This window comes from Pelophylax lessonae (genome assembly GCF_965119305.1).
Source record: "Pelophylax lessonae genome assembly, chromosome: 2".
Lineage (NCBI taxonomy): Eukaryota > Metazoa > Chordata > Amphibia > Anura > Ranidae > Pelophylax > Pelophylax lessonae.
Genome location: NC_138769.1, coordinates 649,541,936 through 649,564,825, shown reverse-complemented (window position 1 = coordinate 649,564,825; position 22,890 = coordinate 649,541,936). Strand labels below are relative to the sequence as shown.

At 41.4% G+C, this 22,890-nt stretch overlaps 1 protein-coding gene across 2 annotated transcripts in view; it reads left to right on the top strand.

Moving 5' to 3' along the window:
• Positions 1–22,890, top strand: part of STOML3 (stomatin like 3) — a 47,468-nt gene that overhangs the window by 7,812 nt on the left and 16,766 nt on the right. For both annotated transcript variants that reach the window (XM_082244596.1, XM_082244595.1), the window contains exons 3-5: positions 15,333–15,436; positions 15,520–15,592; positions 20,431–20,513. In XM_082244596.1, coding sequence (XP_082100722.1) covers positions 15,333–15,436; positions 15,520–15,592; positions 20,431–20,513 — 260 coding nt within the window. The remainder of the gene's footprint in view (positions 1–15,332; positions 15,437–15,519; positions 15,593–20,430; positions 20,514–22,890) is intronic.

Here is a 22,890-nt window from a genome sequence, read left to right as displayed (position 1 = left end):
CAGCTGCTGATCTCTCCCCCGGTCACCTTTTTTCTCTTGGTGTCAGGTAAGCTTGTCAGAAGTGACTCGTAACAAGAGCAGAGGAATGAAGCAGCAGACAGAAATTACACTTAGTGCTCTTAATTGAGACAAAGTACACACTATAGAGGGATATAATTTGTTCATATTTTATGTCTGATGTTTTCAACCACTTTAATAATAGGTTCCCCTTTTTCATTTTTTTTGGCTTGTTAACTTTTTTGTATTTAAATGAAGCTGTCCTATTACACACAGTGCAAACTTATATACACAATGGGCCAGTGGCAACAAATGGGAAGTATGTAGCATTTCTGGCAGTTCAAGTTTTAGCGAGAAATTTCTACCATGCAAATCTTTGATCCACTATTTAAAGCATGTCCAGAAAGAGAGCCAGAGAAGTAAAGCGCTGACAGAGGGTTTCTACCTTATTTATGTATTACAGGTAAAGCTGACAGCTTTACATATATATTGTACATTGACATAAGGCCCTGCCCTCAAGCAGCTTACAATCTAAGTCAAAAACTCACATTCATACCTTCACAAAATAGGGACAATTTAAACAGGAGCCAATTAACCTACCAGCATGTCTTCAGAGTGTGGGAGGAAACAGGAACACCCCGAGGAAACCCTTGCTCTAATATTTACAAGTGATACTTATAAATTATTTTATTACTCCTTTTGTGAATAAATGTGAAAATATAATGCAAAACATAATGTTTCCAACAATTGTTGTATGTTTATACATCATCTAGCCATAGAGGAGTGATGGCAGAAAAAAGACCAAGTGGTCCATTGAGTCTGCCCCATTTTTTAAAATTTTATTTACATATGTTTTTTGTTTACCGTATATACTCGAGTATAAGCCGACCCGAATATAAGCCGAGACCCCTAATTTTACCACAAACAAGTGGGAAAACTTATTGACTCGAGTATAAGCCTAGGGTGGGAAATGCAGCAGCTACTGGACCCAAATGGACCACTACAAGACACAAAACATGGGCTGCGGGCATGGTATAGGAGATGGCGCAGGTCATAGTATAGGCATTGCACAGGTCATGGTAAGGGCATGGCACAGGTCAGGGCACAGGTGATGGTATAGGCATGGCACAGGTCATGGTACAGGAGATGGTATAGGCATGGCACAGGTGATGGTATAGGCATGGCACAGTAGGTATAGGCATGGCACAGTAAGTACAGTCATGGCACAGGAGATGCAGTGCTGCGGGCATGGTACAGGAGAATGTCCTGTACAATGCCCGCAGCACTGCATGAGGAAATGCAGGGGCTGCAGAGGAGTCTCACTTACCTGTCGGTGAGCCGCTTTCGATTTAAAAATCGTGCCGCCCGGCGCCAATACTACGTCCCCGCAAATGCGCCGCGATGCTCGGGAAACCCCGAACACGTTCGGCTATTCTCGGGCATGCCGCACATGCGCAGTGACACGTTGGCGCCGAGCGGCGCCATTTTTAAAAACACAGTAAAGCCAGTGACTCGAGTATAAGCCAAGGGGGGCACTTTCAGCATGAAAAAACATGCTGAAAAACTCGGCTTATACTCGAGTATATACGGTAGATTTTTGTCTTTTTGCTACGGTTGCACAAATACCAGTATATTTTGTATCAGTGCCGATACTAAGCATTTGCACGAGTACTTGTGCAAATGCCCTGCTACCTGAAACTGATACATTTGCAGTGTTATTTGAGCCCATACAAAATGAATAAGCTCAAAACACACTGCAAAGAATTGCATGTGATTTGAAAAGGAATGCTGTGTGAACTCAGGCTTGTCATAATGACATCAGTCTAGGTTCAAGGTATGAAAGTATCAGTACTGATACTCACCGCCAAAAAATATTAGATCAGTGCAACCCTATTTTTTGTTAACTTTATATAGTATAGATCTATGTTTGTCCAAAGCATGTTTGACTCAATACCTCTGCTGGAAGTCTATTCCAAGCATCAACTACTACTTAAGATCACTACATAGTGGATGTGTATGGTTTATTTTTGGAAAATAGGGATATCATTTATTGTCACATTATTCATCTAGATCAGTCTCCTGGGCTTACACAAAAGAGAAACATTCAGACTGTTTGTGCCAGGGGGAACCCACTAAATGCGGTGTCTGTGTGAACATTCTGTAGACAACTGTGGACAAATCTTCATAGAAAAAAAATCTGACTACTGGAAAATATATGCAGTAAAACCATGGTTGCACTAAAAGTTCCTCCCATTAAAATGCCCCAAAAAAATATGAATATTAGATAGTCAACAATGTTCCAGGATATTCAGATTTAAACTCATATAGTGTATATATAGTATATTATAAAATACTACACTATATTCGTTTTTGGGTTCCACGTGTGATAAGTTGAAGATATTTGGGAAGCAAAGTTGAATAAAGGAGAAGACACACAGTTGGAGGTGGATTTACTAAAGGCAAATAGACTCTGCAAAGCAAAATGACTGTTTTATTTTTCTTGCACCTGATTGGGTATTCTTTACAAAGTGAAGCTTCACCATATTACATTTACTAGAGAAATTAGTACAACTGCACTTGCCAAGTGCAAAGTCTATTTGCCTTTATTAACCACTTGCCTACTGTGCACTTAAACACCCTTCCCATCCAGGCCAATTTTCAGCTTTCAGTGCTGTCACACTTTGAATGACAATTGCGCGGTCATGCTACACTGTACCCATATGAAATTTTTATCATTTTTTTCACACAAATAGAGCTTTATTTTGGTGGTATGTAATCACCTCTGGGTTTTTTATTTCTTACAAAAAAAAAGAATAAAGACAGAAAATTTTGGAAAAAAAAAAAAGTTTTTCTTATTTTCTGCGAGTAAATTTTGAAAATAAATTTTTCTCCTTCACTGATGTGCGCTGATGAGGCGGCACTGATGGGCACTGATAGGCTGCACTGATGGGCACTGATGAGGTGGCACTTATGGGCACTGATGAGGTGGCACTTATGGGCACTGATGAGGAGGTACTAATATGCCGCACTGATAGGCGGCACTGATAGGCGGCACTGATAGGCGGCACTGATGAGCGGCACTGATAGGCGGCACTGCTGGGCACTGAGAGGTGGCACTGCTGGGCACTGAGAGGTGGCACTGCTGGGCACTGAGAGGCGGCACTGATGGGCACTGATAGGCGGCACTGATGGGCACTGGCGGATGGCACTGGACACTGATGGGTGGCACTGATGAGCGGCACTGATGGGCAGCACCATCAGTACCCACACTCAGTGCCCATAGTGCTGCCAGTCAGTGCTCATCAGTGCCAAGATGAGCAGGCACTGATGGGCACTGACTGGCAGCACTATGGGCACTGATTGTGGGCATTGATGGGGGCACTGATGGCGGGCACTGATGGGGGGGCACTGTGTGTATGTTTTTACCTTTTAGTAATCAGGGCACTGGTGATCAGTGCCCTGATTACATCGCTGTTTGTCCCCGGCGCTGTGAGGCTCCCCCTCCTTCCTCACACTGCAGGCTCTGTGTGAGGAAGGAGCGCCGGCGACGAGAGATGATCTCATATGTTTACATATGAGATCATCGCTCATTGGACGGCCCGATCACGTGGTGAATGGCCGCTGTGATTGGCCATTCACCACGATCTGTGATCGGCCGTGTCCAAGGGACACGGCCGACACAGATTTTCCCCGCTGCGCGCTCGCGGGAGCGCGCGGGGGGGCGTGTCACTGGAGGCCGTTTAAAAACGGCCTCCCGAAAATTCGAGTCCGCGCTGCAGCCGTATATAGGCTGTAGCGCGGATGGCAGCAGGTTAAATCCAGGGCTTTTATTTCTGCCGGAACGTGGCGAAACGGCGTTCCGCCATCTCTGGCAACCCTGTCCTCTCCATGATGTCACTGTCTGAACACAGAAGGCAGTAAGGAAGTTTTTGCACTACTCGCTTCCTCCACCGACTTCTATGTTCTATTAGGCACTCAGGACATGAGTACAGCAGAGCATATGTCACTGGGTGCCCTGAGTCCCCACGTCGTGACCGCTGCATTTTTTAAAATTTCTCTGGCGCTTCCAGTGGCGGCTCCTGTCCTGTCCAGCTTTGCCCCGGCCCACCTCGCCTGTTAGATGTGTGCAGTTTAGAGCCGAATAAAGTTTTCTAAAACTCCTCCTTGGTTCTGTGCTACACACGTCTGACAGCCAGGGTGGGACGGGGCTGCACTGTGTTGTAAGAAAGCCAGCGCACAGCTGCACCAAGAGGAGGTGAGCGAAGGCTATGGCGGGAAAGGGAGAAGAGGTGGGGGAATGGTTGTGCACAGAGGCATCTGTGACAGCTGTGAACTGCAGTGGGGGTGAATTTGTGAAAAGGGAGGCGAAGTTGTAAAAATACATGACAGCTGGGGGGGGGGGGTACAAGTGCAAGAGCTGGGAAGGGGGGGTTGGCAGGTTGTTTAGAGGTGGCAGGGGGTGAAGAGGTGAAAGTTGGAGGGTTGAAGAGATGAGAGCTGTGGATTGGGGTAATCTGTAGATGGGGGTGCAGGAGTAAAATGTGCAAGGGGGGGTAAAACAAGCTGTAGTTGTGAAAAACAACAACAAAAGAAGGGCGCACCAACCTTGTGCATTACCACTAAAACGTTTATTGAAATCCAAAGACAACATACATTGTACTCACAAGCAAATGACGATGGCGCACATAAAACACAAGCCGGTCGTCTCCAAAATAGCCAGGGAGCCCCTGTGTTGGATGACGTGCTGGTGTCCGCAAACATCTAGCTGGGCTGTCTCGTTTCGAGGGAGAACCCTCCTCCTCAGAGCCAAAGCGTGCTACTCACGCGTCAGCCCAGCTAGACATTTGCGGACACCAGCACGTCATCCAACACAGGGGCTCCCTGGCTATTTTGGAGACGACCGGTTTGTGTTTTATGTGCGCTATCGTCATTTGCTTGTGAGTACAATGTATGTTGTCTTCAGATTTTAATAAACCTTTTAGTGGTAATGCACAAGGTCGGTGCGCCCTTTTTTTTTTTTTTTGTTGTTTTTCAGTGTATTTTGGATACCCTTTGTCCTGAGGGGGCGACAAGACCTAAGTGGTGCATACAAAGACCATATAAGAACACTATCCTTTGTCACACACCACCTGAGTGCAGGAGACTTTTTGTAAGCTGTAGTTGTGGACAGGGGGTGTAAGTCATGGATGGGGGGTGCAGAGTTGAGTTGTTGACAGTGTGAATAGGGGGCACAGAAGTGAACAATAGATGGTTACATTGGGGGAGAATATGTACTGCCTCTTGTGCTGATTTTCTCTTCTGTGCCCTGTGTGATACACACACCTCATCACTGCAGAGTAGTTTCCAGAGCTCTGTGTGTTATGCTCTTTTAAGTGCGGTACTGAGTGCCTTTTGGGCCTTGAGCAATACGCACATTTGGCACTGCTTTACTTCTTCCCGTGAAATTATGGGGTTGGGGGAGGGGGGGGGGGAGTTGGCTGGGGGGGGGGGTTGAGTTCCTGCACCTATTCTCTGAGAAAAAAAGAGTAGATCAACCCCTTGGTGATTTTTGGTGGTGGGTCAGTGATGGTCTGAGGAGGCATATCCATGGTGGGACGCACGGACCTCTACAGGCAAGACAATGGCACCCTGACTGCCATTTGGTATCAGGATAAAATCCTTGGACCCATTGTTAGACCATACGCTGGTGCATTGGGTCCTGGGTTCCTCCAGGTGCATAACCATGCCCGGCCCCATGTGGCGAGAGTATGCAGACAGTTCGTGGAGGATGAAGAAATTGATACCACTGAATGGCCCCCACGCTTGCCTGACCTAAATCCAATAGAACACCTCTGGGACATTGTTTCGGTCCATGCAACACCACTCAGTGATGCCCTGGTCCAGATCTGTGAAGATATACCCAAGGACACCATCTGTAGTCTCATTGGGAGCATGCCCCAAGGTTGTCAGGCATGCATACAAGCACGCGGGGGCCATGCAAACTACAAAGTACCATTTTGAGTCACTGCACAGAAATTTCAGCAAATTGGAATAGCCTTCTGCATCATTTTTTCACATTGATTTTCGGGGTGTCTTTGAATTCAGCCCTCTGTAGGTTGATAACTTTCAATTCCATCAAATGATGTGGCATCCTTTTGTTCCTAACACATTACCCAGTCCATTTCAGTAAAGAAATTCAGCATGATATTTTTCCCCATTGAGATCTAATGTGTTTTTAACGTGTTCCTTTAATTTAAAGCAGCGTATGTATGTACAGTATCTCACAAAAGTGAGTACACCCCTTACATTTTTGTAAATATTTTATTATATCTTTTCATGTGACAGCACTGAAGAAATGACATTTTGCTACAATGTAAAGTAGTGAGTGTACAGCTTGTATAACAGTGTAAATTTGCTGTCCCCTCAAAATAACTCAACGCACAGCCATTAATGTCTAAACACCTTTGTGAGATACTGTGTGTGTTTGTGTGTATATATGTGTGTGTGTATATATATATATATATATATATATATATATATATATACACACACACACACAGACACGTGTGTTTTTGAGCTTTGGGGTGCACACCCTAATGTCTCTGGGTATTATAAACCTGCTTTAAGCAAGTCAAATGTCACCTGTCAATGAACTCTAAATGATTTCAGAAGCAGCTCAAACTGATGGCATCATCACAAACCCCTAGGACAAAGAACCGGCCTCTCAAAGATTGTTGGCATTCCAGGATTCCAATAAAGGCTTGTGACATGGAAGAGCTTTTGACTTTCTATATGTTTTGTTACTAATCCCCCCATGTCTTTAAACATTTCTAGTTTAAAAATTAGATCATTTTATTGTACAGCCATGGCCAAAAGTTTTGAGAATGACACAAATATTTATTTTCACAAAGTCTGCTGCTTCAGTGTTTTTAGATATTTTTGGCAGATTTTACTATAATATGCTGAAGTATAATTACAAGCATTTCAGAAGTGTCAAAGGCTTTTATTGGCAAGTACATTAAGTTTATGCAAAGAGTCAATATTTGCAGCGTTGACCCTTCTTTTTCAAGATCTCTGCAATTTACTCTGGCATGCTGTCAATCAACTTCTGTGCCACATACTGACTGATGGCAGTCCATTCTTGCTTAATCATTGCTTGTGTCACGCATTGGCCAGGAGTCAATCTGGTGATCAGGTGTGTTCTGGGTCGTCTCCCTGCTGCCTGGGCCACTGGGTGATTCCAATTCTGGTCAAGCTTCCCATTATCAGCTACCTTTTGGTATGAAACTCTTGCTCCACCCAGTGGTCAGCTGTTGTCAGTTACCTGATCCTATGACCATAAATACCCTCTTCCACTTCCTGCTTGACTGCTGTTTGTTTTATGTCTTGTTGCTGACTTTGGCTTACCCTGACTACTCTTCCAATCACCCCTTTGGATTGTATCGACTCTGGTTATCGAACACTGCTTGCTCTTGACCTCTCTTCAGATCACACTCTTGAATTGTACTGACTCTGGTTAACAAACTTGGCTCGCTCTGGACTTCACTACCTTGGGGTCTGGCTTTTGACCTACTCCTAACCGTGAGTCTTTTTTCTCAATATTTTGGCTGCAAGACCCTATCCACTCCTCCGCCTGACTCCGGGATAACAGACTACTGGTCAGGAAAGCGGAGGAGCGTTTGGTGTCTCTGGCAGGCCTAACAGCTTGGAGTTTGTCAGAATTTGTGGGTTTTTTTTTTTTTCACCTGCCTCTTGAGGATTGACCACAAGTTTTCAATGGGATTAAGGTCTGAGGAGCTTCCTGGCCATGGACCCAAAATTTCAATGTTTTGTTCCCCAAGCTACTTAGTTATCACTTTTGCCTCATAGTAAGATGCTCCATCATGCTGGAAAAGGCATTGCTCCTCACCAAACTGTTCTTAGATTGTTGGAAGAAATTGCTCTCGGAGGATGTTTTTGTACCATTGTGTTCTTAGGTAAAATTGACCTAACTCCCTTGGCTGAGAAGTAACACATGAATGGTCTCAGGATGCTTTATTGTTGGCATGACACAGGACTGATGGTAGCGCTCCCATTGTCTTCTCCGGACAAGGTTTTTTTCCAGATATTCCAAACAATTGAGGGGATTCTTTAAAGAAAATGACTTTACTCCAGTCCTCAGCAGTCCAATCCCTGTACCTTATGCAGAATATCAGTCTGTCCCTGATGTTTTTCCTGGAGAGAAGTGGCTTCTTTGCTGCCCTTCTTGACACCAGATCATCCTCCAAAAGTCTTTGCCCCACTGTGTGTGCTGATGCATTCACACCCGCCTGCTGTCATTCCTGAGCAAGCTCTGCACTGGTGGTGCCCCAATCCCGCTGCTGAATCAACTGTGGGGGCCGGTCCTGGCGCCTGCTAGACTTTCTTGGGTGCCCTGAAGCCTTCTTCACAAATGCAGTGGGAATTCTTTTTATGGGATTAGGTTAATTTTCATGGCAAAGATTGACTTTGCAATAAATTGCAATTAATCTGATCTCTCTTAATAACATTCTGGAGTATATGCAAATTTACATCATAAAAACTGAGGCAGCAAACATTGTAAAAGTTATTTGTGTCATTCTCAAAATTTTTGGATACGGCTGTATGGGGAAAAAGTTAAATATGATGTCATCGGCTCATTAAAGCTGTACTAAAGGCAAAAGTCAAAAGTATTTGGATACCTGCCTTTAAAAACAGATGAATTTTAACTTTATTGGCAGCCCAATCTTAGTGCGTAGGGTTCAATATTGAGTTTTAAACTGTCTTTGGTGGGTGTCGGGGCAACAAGATAACTTCAACCGGAGAGGAATCACCCTGAAACATTCACAGAGCGATAGTGACTATTTATATATATATATATATATATATATATATATATATATTTAGTTTCTCACAAAAGTGAGTACACCCCTCACATTTTTGTAAATATTTTACTATATCTTTTCATGTGACAACACTGAAGAAATGACACTTTGCTACAATGTAAAGTAGTGAGTGTACAGCTTATATAACAGTGTAAGTTTGCTTTCCCCTCAAAATAACTCAACACACAGCCATTAATGTCTAAACCAAAAGTGAGTACACCCCTAAGTTAAAATGTCAATATTTTGTGTGGCCACTGTTATTTTCCAGCACTGCCTTAACCCTCTTGGGCATGGAGTTTACCAGAGCTTCACCGGTTGCCACTGGAGTCCTCTTGCACTCCCCCATGATGACATCAAGGAGCTGGTTGATGTTAGAGACCTTACGCTCCTCCAACTTCCGTTTGAGGATGCCCCACAGAGGCTCAATACGGGTTAGGTCTGGAGACATGATTGGACAGTCCATCACCTTTACCCTGAACTTCTTTAGCAAGGCATTGGTCATCTTGGAGGTGTGTTTTGGGTCGGTATTATGTTGGAATACTGCCCTGCGGCCCAGTCTCCGAAGTGAAGGGATCATGCTCTGCTTCAGTATTTAACAGTAAATGTTGGCATTCATGATTCCCTCAATGCACTATAGCTCCCCAGTGCCAGCAGCACTCATGCAGCCCCAGACCATGAAACTCCTAGCACCATGCTTGACTGTAGGCAAGACACACTTGTCTTTGTACTCCTTTCCTGGTTGCTGCCACACACGCTTGACACCATCTGAACCAAATAAGTTTATCTTGCTCTCATCAGACCACAGGACATGGTTCCAGTAATCCATGTCCTTAGTCTGCTTGTCTTCAGCAAAATGTTTGTGGGCTTTCTTTTGCATCATCTTTAGAAGAGGCTTCCTTCTGGGACGACAGCCATGCAGACCAATTTGATGCAGTGTGCGGTGTATGGTCTGAGCACTAACAGGCTAACCCCCCACCCCTTCAACCTCTGCAGCAATGCTGGCAGCACTCATATGTCTATTTTCCAAAGACAGCCTCTGGATATGACGCTGAGCACATGCACTCAACTTCCTTGGTAGACCATGGCGAGGCCTGTTCTGAGTGGTACCTGTCCTGTACACACTGCCAAACCGGAGCATAACCTAAGGATAGCTGATACTGGAGAACAGCATGGTCCCCTTCCTCTCTCTCTTATACAGAGCTACAAGGAAGCAGAGGACTCCTAGGAAATCTACCCCTATGCTGCGGTATACAGCCATAAAATACCTTGCCTAACACCCCTGTGTGGGGTTGGGCACTCTGGTGAGTGCAAATCTATTACACCCACTATTTTGAGCACTCTCCCTAGTGCACGAAGAAATCCGAACACTGCCACTAGAAGATTGAGCACCTTAATACATGGACTTTCTTTTTTTTAGCTGCTAGTTTTATAAATAGTCCTGTCTATGTGCACTTTTTATTAATTTTATTTTTACTTTGCCTCACTTAGCCCCTCCCCCACTTTTTGGATTTTTGGTATATTGGCACTATATATACCAATCACTTGTTCACTTACCAGTGTTCACACTTTGTGAAACACTGCACATCCAATCCCCCCTTTCTCTCCTTTTTATATTCCAATATATAGGAGACAAGTACTATATATATATTGGATATCAATTATCACTGTTGTCACTTGGTTTAACATATATGTACTCAGGATGTATTTATTAATATTGATATAGGTATCCTTCACCTCTTTGCACAATATCACACACTTATCGCATCTATACCACACAGCACTTTATATATTTATAAATTAATATTTATATTTTATATTGTGATAGATATTGGTGAATTTAATTTTTGATATATGAATTGATATTGGTGGTTTTATGATATTTTATTGGTGGTTTTGATATATTGATTGATATTGATGGTTTTATAATATTTATATTTGACAACTTTTATGCTTTTATATATATTTACATATTTATGATTCTGTGTACAATACGTCCCACTGATTAGATAGTAATACCACTATATATTCCCATCGGGCAACGCCAATTCCCTACCCCTCATATACTGATTCTTTTTTATACCCACTGTACATGTGTGTGTGTGTGTACAGTAAACCCCCGCTCCATCGCGGTTCAGTTTTTGCGGTCCCGGTATATTGCGTTTTTTTTTGTAATGTTATTTTACTATATAAATCATAAAAAATGAAATATTTTTGTGTTTTCCATAGCTCTTGCTATGTCTCTCAGTATCTTTTATGTGTTTAAATGAGTTTCTATTGTTTTAAAAGTGTGTTTAAAGACCTTAAAATGCTTTTACACGTACAGTGACAGTAAAAAAAACATGCCTACAATGCATTTTAATAGGGTTTTTCTATTTAGCGGATTTTCAGTTTTCGCGGCTGGGTCCGGAACGTAACCCCCGCAATGGAGGGGGGTTTACTGTATATATATATATATATATATATATACAGTATATGTGTATATATATATATATATATATATATATTGTGCGTGTGTGTGTATATATATATATATATATATATATATATATATATACACACATACTGAAAGAAGTAAGATTGAGATAATTATCAAAAATAAAAAAGACCTACTGGAGAGGGACCATGCATAGGTAATTGTCTTTTTAACTATAACAAGACGTTTCAGTGACACTTGTATTGAAGTATATTTGTATAGCCATAAATGCACTCAGGTAGAGGTATCACAGAGATGTCTTAACCACTTAAGCCCCGGAGGATTTGGCTGCTCAAAGACCAGGGCCTATTTTGCGATTCGGCACTGCGTGATTTTAATGGACAATTGCACGGTCGTGCGTTGCTGTACCCAAATTAAATTGACGTCCTTTTTTTCCCCGCAAACAGAGCTTTCTTTAGGTGGTATTTGATCACCTGTGCGATTTTTTATTTTTTGCGCTATAAACAAGAAAAAGCGTCAATTTTGAAAAAATAACAATATTTTTCACATTTTTTATATGAAATTCCCCCCAAAAAAATGTAAAAATCAAAATTTTTTTACATTTTAGGCCAATTTGTTTTCCGCTACATATTTTTGGTAAAAAAAATATCGCAATAAGCGTATTTTGATTGGTTTGCGCAAAAGTTATTAAGTTTACTAACTAAGGGAATCAAAATTTGTCATTTTTATTGTTTTTTTTTTAACTAGTATACAGATCGGACCCCTGACTAACATTTTTGACACTTTTAGGGGTACCAGTGACATTACTACAGTAATCAGTGCTATACATATGCACTGTTACTGTAAAAATGACACTGGCAGGGAAGGGGCTAACTTTATTAGAGATCCAGGGGTTAGGTGTGTCCCTAGGAGCGTGCTTCTAACTGTCAAGGGGCGTGGCTTGTGATGTAACCACAGAGACATACGATCCTACATAGCAGGATCGTATAGTCTCTGCTGTTACACAAGGGAGAATGACAGGCGGCTTTGTTTACATCAGCCGTCTGCCTTTCTCCCTCTCCAGCGAGAGATTGCGAGTGGCCGGCGGACATCAGAGCCGCCGGTCACTCGCGCGGGGATGGCCATGAACGAGCGGGGCGGGAGCGCGCCTCCGGCGGCACGCACTCGCCCCCGGCGGCGCGCGCTCGCCCCCTACAGGCTCCTGGGCGAGCAACGTAGTACTACGTCGCTTTGCCCAGGAGGGGCTGACTGCCGCAGTAAATGTACTTGCGGTTAAGGTAAATAAAAACACAACCATTCACGCGTGGTCCCTCTCCTTTATTAGCTTTTTCATTTTATTTTGTAACATGTATTTTTCCAATTTTTAAAGTTCTTTAATGTGTTTTCCTGCCTGTGATCTTGCAAGATCATGGGCACAAATCTTACCTCTAAAGCGGAACAACACATTGCAGCTATTCATTGCATATTCAACTCACTTCCCTTCTCAATCAGAGAAGAAAAGTACAAATGTTATACTATTGAAGTGATTCCAAATGTTGTAATAAAAAAAATAATAATCCTAATAAAAAATAACAATAGTTGTGCACAGAGCAGCCCTGTTTCTCTTCTTTTTGGGTCCTCCGCTGGTGGTCCTAACTTCTCCCCTACCTAGTGCTCCCAATAGCAAGCCTCTTGCCATGGGGGCACTTGAGTAGACTTGCTCCCAAGCCACATGGCTGTCAATGGATATTGTCAATTCACAAACAGAGTGGTGCTCTGCCCCGCCTCCCTGCTCTCTCCTCATTGGCTCACTGGCTGTGATTGACAGCTGCAGGAGCCAATGGCATCCACTCCTATGTGAGCCAATGAAGAGGGAGAAATCCGGGAGAGCCGCTGCTCTCATGCACATTGTTTGATTGAGATGGAGCGCAGCAAGTATAAATAAGGGAGGGCTGGGGGCAGCTGCACCCAGAAAGTTTTTTTTTTTTTACCTCAGTGCATTCTAATGCAAACCTTCTGCAATTAGAACCACTTTAAACTCAGCATTTTTGCAGCTTAATACATTGAGCACAGTAAAACCACCATTCCCCAGTAAACTATTTGTTAAGTCTTACCCCAGCATTTGCAGCTAACAACTTTCAATACTGCTGGCTAATGTTTTCTCAGTGCTGCTTCCCTGAGCTTCCAGTCTTTACAGTAAAGAGTGAACATTGTACAGCCAGTTAGCTTAGAGTAGGGAGGAGGTGCAGGGAGAGTGTCTTGTCATCCTAGACTGTGGAGTTGTGTGCTCCTATTGATGCACACAGTATATAGGGAGATACAACTCTAGTCCATACATGCAAGGGTGGCCCCATAGGATACTGCAAGAGAAAGGAGCCACCCTGAAACTGGAAAACTTGGGCAGTGGTCATGCACCAGCTTAAACTGGAATATAAGCAAGGATTAAAAAGAGAAAAAACTGCATACTTAGTAAATGATTAAATCAGCTGCTAAAAGTGCTTTAACAAAACAGGAGCTTAATTTCACTTTAAAGTGGTTCTAAAGTCAAAATATTTTTTACCCTAAGGCATTCCCTCCATTAAGGTAAAAAATGTCCCAGTAGCTGTATGTAGTTCTTGAGACCTCACTAGATCCAGCGCTGTCAAATCTGCATAAGCGCTCTCCCCTCTTTGTGCTCTCACAGGACACAGAGGCAGCAGGGGGAGCCATTGGCTCCTGCTGCTGTCAATCAAATCCTATAAACAGGGGGTGGAGCCAAGCCACACTGTGCATGTCTATGGATGCTCACAGCCCGCTCGGGAGCGTGCCCACATGTATGCCCCTATAGCACACAGCTTGCTATGGAGACACACTTAGAAGAGGAGCAGACAGTGACAGCAGGGGACTCCAGAAGAGGAGGTAAGGGGGCATTCTGTGCAATACCTGCACAGAACAGATAAGTATAACATGTTTTTTTTTTTTTTTGGTAGGCAAGAAAAAATAATTATCCTTTAGAACCACTTTTTAGTAAATAGGCTATGCTCTGAGAGCTTTATACGAAGAACAATGATGTGTAAAGGCAGGCCAGAGTTTCCCCTGGGTTTGCAAGGAAGAGGTGTTTTGCTGTTAAAAAAAACCAAGTTTTCTCAGTGGACAGTGACCTCTAAACTCCAGACAGAGTCTAATGGGGATCTAGGTGGCCTTGTTAGGTGCCATTTTTAGAAATATATTTGGAATGCATAGTGTGTGTGTGTATGTATATATATATATATATATATATATATATACATACATACACACACACAGAGAGTATATCTCCCCTTATGCTCTCTCTTATATACTACGGTATTCCTAGCTATCATGTACTGCCATCTAGTGGTGTTTTTAATAGTAAACTAGTGTGACGACGTTTACACATTTTTGCTAGTTTCTGTGTGCCTTGTTTAGAAAAGAATAGGCTCCCCAATCCATGAAAATCAAGTAAAAGAAGTGCATGCCCCTTTTTTAAAATACTTGCATTTTGGCATATGATTTTTCTTGTTTAGGTTAGCAAACTGAGTTGCTGTGCTACTAACAATGCCTTACACCTGCAAAAGAGATGCACATTTTTTGTGCATTGCGGGAACAGATACAATTTTGCACGCATTCCTGCAATGCACGAATGTGAACCTAGCCTAAAGTGTGAAGAGTCTGAACTCATATCATGCTTGATTCAAGTCAGTGACTCAATAGGTAATGTAAAAAGAAAAAGCCTTGGAGTGCACCTTCCGAAATGATTCCTCCCGTATATCTGTTATGACCAATTCCCTTTAACGTAAAATAATAATTACCTTTCCACTGGCAGGAAAAGTATATATTTTTTTACCATCATTTTATATAGATTTGTCTCTGATGACTTGTTTAAGGAGAAAGGAAAATTAAGCTACCAACTAGAATTGATTGGTGACCTGTAAGAATGACCGCCAGAGGAGGAATCAGCATGCTTTTATGACTGCGGCCTTGATTGTCTGTAATTTTTTATTCATCATGGTCTATAAGACAGTGTAAATAGTCCTTTATCAGTGGCATCTTTTCTCCTCCAGATGCCATAAAAGGTGGTATCGGTGTTTGTGGCTGGTTTCTGCTCATCTTATCTGCTTTGTTTGTGATCATAACCTTCCCGCTTTCCATCTGGTTCTGTGTTAAGGTAAGATAGTTTTGTTTTTACATAACAGTAATGGAACACCAAATGCATACAGAAAGTCACATTTTTGGTTGTGATTTTTATAGATAATTAAAGAATATGAACGGGCCGTTGTATTTCGCTTGGGTCGTATCACATCAGGAAAACCCAGTGGCCCAGGTAAGGACTATATCCATACATTCAAAGTAAAACCGCTGTAAAAAATGCCTGCAGAATTTTATTAGAGATCACATATTAATAATTATGTGTAAGTTGTACACCGCCAATTTAAAAAAAGTTGGGATGCTGTGTAAAAATAGACATAAAAACAGAATGCAATGATTTGCAAATCTCATAAACCCATATTTTATTCACAGTAGAAAATAGTAAACATATCAAATGTTTAAACTGAGAAAATGTACCAATTTAAAAAATAAATAAATAAAATACGGTAAAAAAAAAATTGGTAGCAACACATTTTCAAACAAAAAGGGCAACATAAAGCTTACAAAGTACGACCCCTAATTCCCAAAAAGTTGGGACAGGGCCATGTTTACCACGGTGTAGCATCCCCTCTTCTTTTAACAACACTCTGTAAACATCTGGGATCAGAGGAAACCAGTTGCTGGAGTGATGGGAGAGAAATGTTGTCCCATTCTTGCCTAATATAGGATTTTAACTGCTTAAAAGTCCTGGTTTCTTCTGTGTCGTATTTTTCATTTCAAGATGCACCACATATTTTCATTTGGTAAAAGGTCTGGACTACAGGCAGGCCAGTTAGGCACCCGGACTCTTTTACTACAAAGCCATGCTGTTGTCAAAGATGCAGTATTCGGTTTAACATTGTTCTGCTGAAATATGCAAGGCTTCCCTGAAAAAGATCTGGATGGGAGCATTTGCTGCTCTAAAACTAGGTTTTATTTTTCAGCTTTGATGTTGCCTTTCCAAATGTGCATGCTACCCATTCCATACGCACTAATGCACCCCTATGCCATCAGAGATGAAGGCCTTTAAACTGAGCGCTGATAACAAGCTGAAATGTCTCTCTCCTCTTTAGTCTGGAGGATGCAACGCCCGTGGTTGCCAAAAAGAATGTCAAATTTCAACTTTGCAACAGACCAATTTAAAAGAACTTTGGCCCAGAAAAGACAGCAGTGTTTCTGGATCATGTTCAGATATGTCTTCTTCTTTAGACGTTAGAGCTTTTAATTAGCATTTTTGGGTGGCATGGCGAACTGTGTTTTTTGGAAGCATATCTGAGCACATGCAGTGATGTCCATCACAGATACATGTTTTTTTTTTTCAAGAGAATTTATTCAAAGTTTTGCAAGGTACAAAAGGACCAAAAAAGTTAATCCGAATCACTGTCAATAAGAACGCACATGTACGAAAAAAAAATACATATTGGTTCCATTGAATGGCTAACCAAAAGGTGAGTTTTTAATTTACAAATACTGTGAGAGCTGGATGGATCACTATTAGGGAATGTGGGGGAGAGAATCTGCTCATGTGCTAAACACTCAGAGTGAGATACTGCAGAATGTAAACTTGTAGCTACGACCAGTCCTAAAATCCATAACTAGCTGAGATGTAAGAAAAATAAAGATGCTGAAGCCAATTAGGGCTAGGAAGGGGCCCACACAAAGGTCAAGTCAAGTGCTATCTTGATGAATGTATAGTTGTTGTAGTCCTCGAAAAATGCCTGTTTTTAATGCAGTGCTGTCTGAGGGCCCAAAGTTCACAGGCATCTCCAATATTGAGTTTCAGCCTTATACCTTGCCCACAAAGATTTATCCGAATTCTCTGAACCTTTTAATGATATGTACTGTAGATGATGATAATTTTAAAGTCATTGCAATTTTACATTGAGGAACATTATTATGAAATTCACAGTTTTTAAACGCAGCTTTTTACAGATTGGTGAGCCCATCTTTATTTCTGAGACACTTTGATTACTCTAAGATGCCCTTTTTATACCCAATCCTGTTACTAACCTGTAGCCAGTTAACCTAATTAGTTGCAAAATGTTCTTCCAGCTCTTCTTTGTTAGTACCACTTTACCAGCTTTTTTTTGCCCTATACCAACTATTTTGAGACCTGTTGCTGCCATCATTTTAACTACTTTACCACCGGAGGATTTTGCTGTCTTACGTCCAGGCCATTTTTGCGATTCGGCACTGTGCGACTTTAACTGACAATTGCACGGTCGTGCGACGCCGTACCCAAACAAAATTTACGTCCCAAATAGAGCTTTCTTTTGGTGGTATTTGATCACCTGTGTGATTTTTACTTTTTGCGCTATAAACAAAAAAAGAGCGTTTATTTTGAAAAAATAACAATATTTTTAAAATTTTTTTATATGAAATTCCTCCCAAAAAATATGTAAAAATCTAATTATTTTTAAATGTTTGGCCAATTTGTTTTCTGCTACCTATGTTTGGTAAAAAAAAATCACAATAAGCATATTTTGATTGGTTTGCGCAAAAGTTATTGCGTTTACTAACTAAGGGAAAGATTTCTGTCATTTTTGGTGTTTTTTTTAACGAGTAATGGCAGCGGTCTGCGATTTTTTTTTTTGCGGGACTGCGACATTGCGGCGGACAGATCGGACCCTTGACTGACATTTTTGACACTTTTGGGGGTACCAGTGACATTACTGCAGTAATCAGTGCTATATATATGCACTGTTACTGTAAAAATGACACTGGCAGGGAAGGGGTTAATTTTATTGGAGAGGGAGGGGTTAATGTATGCCTGGTGCTTACTGACGTGTGGGGGGGGGAGGTGACTAAGTGAGCCATGGACAGATCGGATGTTTAGCTATGCTGAACACTCCGATCTGTCACTCCATGTCACTTAGGAGATCCGCCCGCTCTGTTTACACAGGCGGGCGGATCTCCAAACTAGATTCCCCGATGATCGGGGAAGAGCCCGACTCCCGCTGTGAATGAAAACAGCGGGAGCGCGCCGCCTACAGGGGGAGGAGTCCAGTGACGTAGGTCTACGTCGCTGGACGATAACGAGCCACTGAGCCGCAGTAGCAGCACAGTGGCCGGAGGTAAAGTGGTTAAAAATTACCTTATTTTTTTTCCTAAAATGGTAAATTTTCTCAAGTTAAACAGTTAATATTTTTCTATTTTCTATTGTGAATTAAATATGGGTTTGTGAGATTTGAAAATCATTGCATTTGTTTTTTATGTAGATTTCCACAGCGTTCAAGCTTTTTTGAAATTGGGTTTGTACAAAATGTTGCAAAAATATTATAAATTAATTTAGGGCATTTTTCTGTTTTTAGTTACAACAGTTTATATATTTAGGTCAGGCTGTGCCAACATTACATATTTTATATATTTAATTAATTGAACCTTTCTGTTTACAATTGCAATTATGCATTAAAATCTAGGTACATGTCACTGGCCCAAACAAAAAAAGCAGAAAATGATGCAAATATCTTGCAGTAAAACAGCATCTACTGTCTTTCCTGTTTCTATGTTTGGTTCCTGGAAAAAGGGACACCTCTTAGTTCAACCCTACATAGTAAATGCTCTGTATAAATACTATACTTTAAATGTTATTTTAATATTTTACCCAGCACTCCCTTGTTTAAAATCTTTCTGTGTAGTACTACTTTAATTTGTGTAATCCAAGTATCTAATTTGCAAGTATCGTCCTTTAAAAGTGAAACTTTAATGCAGGGATAGGCAACCTTTGAGATGTTGAAATCAATCTGAACAACATGAAAGAGATCAAAGATCATCGGGGTGCAGCACCCCCTTTTTTTTTTTTCAGGAATTACCTAGAAAAGCCTGACTAAATAGTAAGGAAACCTAGAAAAATATAATATGAAAAAAATTCTCTCAAAAAATATAAACTTAGCCTACCTTTAATGTGGACAGTGTCCATCAGTAGAGCGGAGGACAGTGTCAGTAGGGCAGTAGATGGTGTGTGGACAGTGTCAGTAAAGCAGTTGTCAGTGTCGGTAGGGAGGTGGATAATGTCAATAGGGCAGTGAGTGGTGTCAGTCAGTAGGGCAGTGGACAGTGGCAGTAATGGCAGTAGATGGTGTGTGGACTGTGTCAGTAGTGGCAGTTGTCAGTGTCAGTAGGGAGGTGAATAATGTCAATAGGGCAGTGAGCGGTGTCAGTCAGTAGGGCAGTGTTAGTAGTTTTTCTTTTTCTTTTATTTTTGCAATTTTATTTATTTCTTTTTAAATTTTTTCTAACAGAGCTGTTGAGGGGCTTTGGTAAAATATCAGGGGTCCAAACAGACCCCTGGTGTCTCACTTTTGAGATAGAGAAAGGAGACTGAAGACTGTGTCAGCTGCACAGAATGAATGAACAGGAACTGCTCTGCGCATTCTCCCTGTTCATTCACAAAGTGAAGACAGCATGAGGTAGAGGAGGAAAAGCCAGCTCTCAGCTGCTGCAGGGGTGAACTAAAAGGGATCGGTTCCATTCAAAGGGATCAGTTCCTGCTCCTGTTCTCCTTCCTTCTGCACCGCTTTGCATATGTGGGAGGAGCAGTCCGGGGGCAGAAAGAAAAGGGCTCGATCTACCTGTCACCTACCCATGATTGACAGGTTGCCTACCCTGCTTTAATTGCTTAGAGCCAATTTTATTTGTTTTATCTGATATAATTTATTCTGTTATCTAGCTTGTATAAATTCAAACTATGTTTTACAAATAAACATTAAATACATGGCAAAGGATTACCAGAGCACTGCGGGTTAGCTAAAGAGACATTAGCTGTATGTTTTATGACTCTCTCTGGTTTCTAAAACTTCAGATTGAGCCATACAGTAGGGAATGAGTGATTTCAATATATGTGTAAATCTCAGCAAAATATTTTTTAATATGCTTTAAGGAGCCTAAAGCTTCATATGCTGGCTCAAAAGAGCAATGCAAAATACAAATATTAAACAAATATTTATTTATTTGATTCATAAAAAAGAAATGTTTTTATAGTCTTGGGATAGTATAAAATGTACATTTTACTGATAATCTTCTTTTGATATACAGGAATAATGTTCATTCTGCCCTGCACTGATACTTTCATTAAGGTGGATTTGAGGGTGATATCATTTGCAATCCCACCACAAGAAGTAAGTGTATTAATTGCCTTCAATGTATAAACATATTTCATGTTATCAATAAAATATGTCACAGCTCTGAAATCCGCAGTTATATTCCTGATGAGCTGGCCTGGTTGAGAGTATCTATAGGCTGTTGTGATTTCCTACAGGCTACTTTATCTCAGTACTAATAATAATGGCCACTGCGTAGCTTCTGGATGCAGGTTGATGTAGCTCATCAATGCTCCCCACATGGAAGGAAAAAAAGTTGCTAATACTTCAATGACATCAGTCTTCACAAAGCTTTATTACTCCAGTACTAGATCACAGGAGAGTCCACCTAGACCAGTCTTCACTCTGACATGATTCATCTAAAAAGGTCCTAATCCGAGAGTACTATGATCTGGGTTGATTCTATTGGGATCTAGTCCTGGAATAATAAAGCTTTGTGAAGGCTGACATCATTGGAGATTGGACAACTTATTTGTTGTTACTTCATCTCATTTATCAACATACACTACAGCCTGGACATAGTCTGCACTTGATATTTCCCAGTTTTTAATAGATGTATCCTATTATTAGATTTATGGAATATAATGATTTCCTAGTATATTTAAAGTTAAGACTTTTTTTGAGCTTGGACAAAGTAGGGCGGAGTTCAGACCCCTGTCAGTTTTTTCTTTATTATCTGTTACCCATTGGAGAGAATTCAGATCACTTCCTGTTGTGTGATCATTTACTTATATGGACAAAAAAAAGAAAAGGTAAACCAACATATTACACCCTTCCCACTCCCCGGTCCCCGCTGCATAGATGATTAGCTTTAACTGCACACCCAGCCGGTGCAGAGGTCCAGGAATTTGAAAGCCGAGGTCTTCTTCCCCTTCTTTCCTTAGGGATGCCAGGAGAGATAAGAACAATTTCAATTAATTATATAATCAACACACTTACATACATTAACAATAATTGAGAAAAAGCAGCTAGCACAATTCACTCGCAATAGATGGTAACAAATAAAATATACAAGTGCAACTCTTTTAAAAAAAAAGCCCATATAGGTTACTTAAGTAAAGATCAGAATAAGAGTCCAAAAGTGCAAAATCCAAATCATAGTGCCATGATAGATCCTCTACTGACACACACAGACCCTTACCATCAGGAATGGACCACTACTCCCATAGTGGTCAGATGCTCTTTGTGTGATTTACCAGGGATCACACAGCCACTGGATGGTATCAATCCTCCCGATATAAGGAACACTTCCACCACGTACACTCAGGCACATTAGGGATCAAAAATCAGCAGGAAAACTTCACAGTGTAGTAAGTAAAATTCCTTGTTTATTATGAACAAATTATATTTACCAGAGGAGCAGCATAAGTTTGCATATAAACGACTGAGTGCAATAGAATGTTTCCAACCGACAAAATGGCCAACCTCACGTGATCCAGCTCCACCCAACACGTTTCGTCATATAGACGTCATCAGGGGTGTGGTTTCGCGTACGTGCGACATCTTTATATACAATAGGAGTCAGAAATGAATCAGGTTCACTAATGATGCTTTCCAGAAATGGGAAACAACTAAACCACCAGAGACCGGAAGTGACACCACATCTAGCCCAATATAAACATACAGAATATCTCATAAATCCAAGACAGTAAGGGGTCAGCTAGTCCTGGAATATATATAGGTGTGGCCAAATGTAAACAGCACAATAAAACCAAAATAACATATACTATATTTTAGGATAATTATAAACTAAACATTGGCAGCATCGGAATTCTAATGTCATTAGCGCCGACTTGTGGTTGAAAACACTCACAACTACATAATTAAAACAATTCCTAATTCATATATTATACATTCTATTTAAACAAATTCTAATTAAGAGTGGTCACGTGCCAGTGCTGAGAAGTCAGAATCGCTCTGAAAGAAATTGCAGAAGACTGTGGCTTTCAAGTCTCTGGAATGCTGCACCAGCTGCATTGGAAGTGAAAACTGATCCTCTACGAAGGTCAATGCAGCCGGGACCATGGGGGTGGGGTGTGTGTAGTAGAGGGCTGCATTGGGTTTGGGCTCCCGCGGGAGCCAATGCAAATCTTGCGGGAGCGGGCGGTTTTACCTCTGCTGCGGGCGGTCAAAAATTTTGCGGAGACCCGCGGGTACCCCGGGAAATGGTGCAATTTGGTGTAACGTATTTTCCGGCGTATAAGACAACTTTTTTTTATAATAAAAAAGATACCCCAAAAATCAGGGGTCGTCTTATACGCCAGGTACTGTAGCTTTAGCTAGTTACAGAACATCCCTATTAAAAATGTTAGCCCGCTGGATGTGTATACAGTACCTTTGGCAACTTACAGAATGTCCCTGTGCTGTAATACTCTATGTACCGTGCTGAGCCAAT